At 42.2% G+C, this 2,855-nt stretch overlaps 1 protein-coding gene across 1 annotated transcript in view; it reads left to right on the forward strand.

Annotated features, from left to right (window-relative positions):
- Nucleotides 1-2,855, forward strand: part of stab2 (stabilin 2) — a 181,790-nt gene that overhangs the window by 117,200 nt on the left and 61,735 nt on the right. Inside the window, exons 42-43 of the mRNA XM_043709921.1 lie at nucleotides 566-691; nucleotides 1,812-1,885. Coding sequence (XP_043565856.1) covers nucleotides 566-691; nucleotides 1,812-1,885 — 200 coding nt within the window. The remainder of the gene's footprint in view (nucleotides 1-565; nucleotides 692-1,811; nucleotides 1,886-2,855) is intronic.

Here is a 2,855-nt window from a genome sequence, read left to right on the forward strand (position 1 = left end):
CTACTCTATGCTACTTTCTCCCCACCCCCACCCCCCTCTCACTTATCTCTCCACCCTTCAGGCTCTCTACCTGTATTCCTGATGAAGGGCTTTTGCCCGAAACGTTGATTTTACTGCTCCTTGGATGCTGCCTGAACTGCTGTGCTCTTCCAGCACCACTAATCCAGAATTAGTGTGAGTGTGATCCACTTGTATGGTTAAAAGGTATTGTTAACTATCGCACAATGGCACCCTCAGAATAGATTTCACTGAATGCCTGTCTCTAGCAATCCCTTAATCTATTGTGCAAGTTAAGAGTGGGTTGAGAGTTGTCAAATTAAGGAGCAGGAGTTGGCAATTCAGCCCCTCGATCTTGCTGCACTATTTAATGAAATTGTGACTGATCTCATCTCAGCCTCAACTCCATTCCCTGGAACCCTTTCACCGTTAATAATTTAACCTATTCCTCTTTAAATTTATTCATTGATCCTTGTGCTATTGAACAAAAGTTAACAATATTGAGTGTACCTTAGTGATGTTACTATTAGTTTACAATGACAATTCTGATCTATAATGTGTATCACAGCTGTTAATGCCTGTGAGATAAATAATGGAGGTTGCTCACCAAATGCCGACTGCAAGATAACGCTCCCTGGGAGACGGGATTGCCTTTGTCAGACAGGATACACCGGTGATGGGCTTATATGCATTGGTAAGAACAATGTACATCTTTTTTATATAGCCGCCCATTCAATAAGATTCACATTTCAAATATGGACAAATATGGTCCAAAATTGACTAAAGAGTTGAATTCCAGAGGTGGGGTGATAGTGACTGCTTCCACACTGTAGGGATTCTACGAAATTATCATCATTAAATACTTCACCTTCAATATCCCAGGGTTACCATTGGCTGGACACTTATATCCACCATATAACCGCAGTGGTAACAACACCAGATTTAGGGTGTTTTGAGTGTAACTCATTCTTGTCCTCCCAAAGACTTGTCCACTATTCACTTGCCTGGATGAGTGCAGCTCCAAATCCACTCAAGAAAGTCAACACCATTCACCACAAAGCAGCCCACGTGGTTGTGAATTACCTTAGACATCTACTACCAGTGCACAGTGGCAGCTGTATATACTATCTTTAAGATCCTTTGCAATAATTTTCAAAGCCTCTATCAAGGGTACCTTCCTAACCCACAACCTCCATTGCCTGGAATGACACAGCCAACATGGCAAAAGCACCACCTGCAAGTTCCCCTAAATCACACACCATTCTGACTTGGAATTGTATCACTGACTTCACTGTTGCTGGTGTTGTAATCAATACTGCCTGCCTGCAGTGATCTTTGGTTGGAGGTCATCCAACTCTAGTCTAGCTCATAGAGATGTCAAGAATCAGGTAAAGTTTACAATAAGATGTTCATTACTGCAGTTTATATCAATTACACAAGAACTTCTGTATCTTTTTCTCAGCTGTCAGTGTCTCAATCTTTCTAAGACTGTCCATGTGACTCTCTGCATGCCAATCACACACTTTCAGATATTAACCCTTTCAGGCCCATTAACAATAGCAAGGTCAAAATCCTGGAACTATGTTCCCATCAGTTCATTTCTGACTATTTCTCATGGACTACAGTAGTCTAATAAGGCAGCTGTCAAAGATGATTAGGGATGGATAATAAATGCTGAGAAATTCATATTTCATGTGCAATTTTAATGTTTTTGTTTATATAACTACCTATGCAAGTTGTTATATAAACAAAAACTCACAGTGACAAAATTAATTTATAAAAGGCATAATTTCACTTTTTTATTAAAACTAAAGGAATCAACCCTTGCTTGGAGAATAATGGAGGATGCCATACAAATGCTGAATGCACTCAAACTGGGCCAAACCAGGTCAGTAAAGCTAATTCTCCACACTTCAGGTCAAGCTCAATTCACCACTTTTGTAGCTCCTCATAACATGGGGTTCATTGTACGTTGTTCTGACCCCTAGGAATTTGCTCCTGTCCACGGCCAGCACTGTGGTTACCCTACCTGTTAGCCCATAACCAGTAAGGGGCAATAGAGAGCCAACAATTACAGAAATCAGGCAATTGGTCTACTTGCATTCTCTGGAGGGAACTCAATGAAACATCAAGAGCATTTAGACAATAGACAATAGGTGCAGGAGTAGGCCATTCTGCCCTTGAGCCTGCACCACCATTCAATATGATCATGGCTATCATCCTTAATCAGTATCCTGTTCCTGCATAATCTCCATAACCCTTGATTCCACAATCCTTGGGAGCTCTATCCAACTCTTTCTTAAATGAATCCAGAGACTGGGCCTCCACTGCCCTCTGGGGCAGAGCATTCCACACAGCCACCACTCTCTGGGTGAAGAAATTTCTCCTCATCTCTGTCCTAAATGGTCTACCCTGTATTTTTAAGCTGTGTTCTCTGGTTCGGCACTCACCCATTAGCGGAAACATGTTTCCTGTCGCCAGAGTGTCCAATCCTTTAATAATCTTATATGTCTCAATCAGATCCCCTCTCAATCTTCTAAACTCAAGGGTATACAAGCCCAGTCGCTCCAGTCTTTCAGTGTAAGGTATTCCCGCCATTCCAGGAATTGACCTCGTGAACCTACACTGCACTCCCTCAACAGCCATTTAATAATCTTATATGTCTCAATCAGATCCCCTCTCAATCTTCTAAACTCAAGGGTATACAAGCCCAGTCGCTCCAGTCTTTCAGTGTAAGGTATTCCCGCCATTCCAGGAATTGACCTCGTGAACCCACACTGCACTCCCTCAACAGCCAGGATGTCTTTCCTCAAATTTGGAGACCAGAACTGCACACAATACTCCAGGTGTGGTCTCAC

The sequence above is a fragment of the Chiloscyllium plagiosum genome, chromosome 19, assembly GCF_004010195.1.
Source record: "Chiloscyllium plagiosum isolate BGI_BamShark_2017 chromosome 19, ASM401019v2, whole genome shotgun sequence".
In the NCBI taxonomy this organism is placed as follows: Eukaryota; Metazoa; Chordata; class Chondrichthyes; order Orectolobiformes; family Hemiscylliidae; genus Chiloscyllium; species Chiloscyllium plagiosum.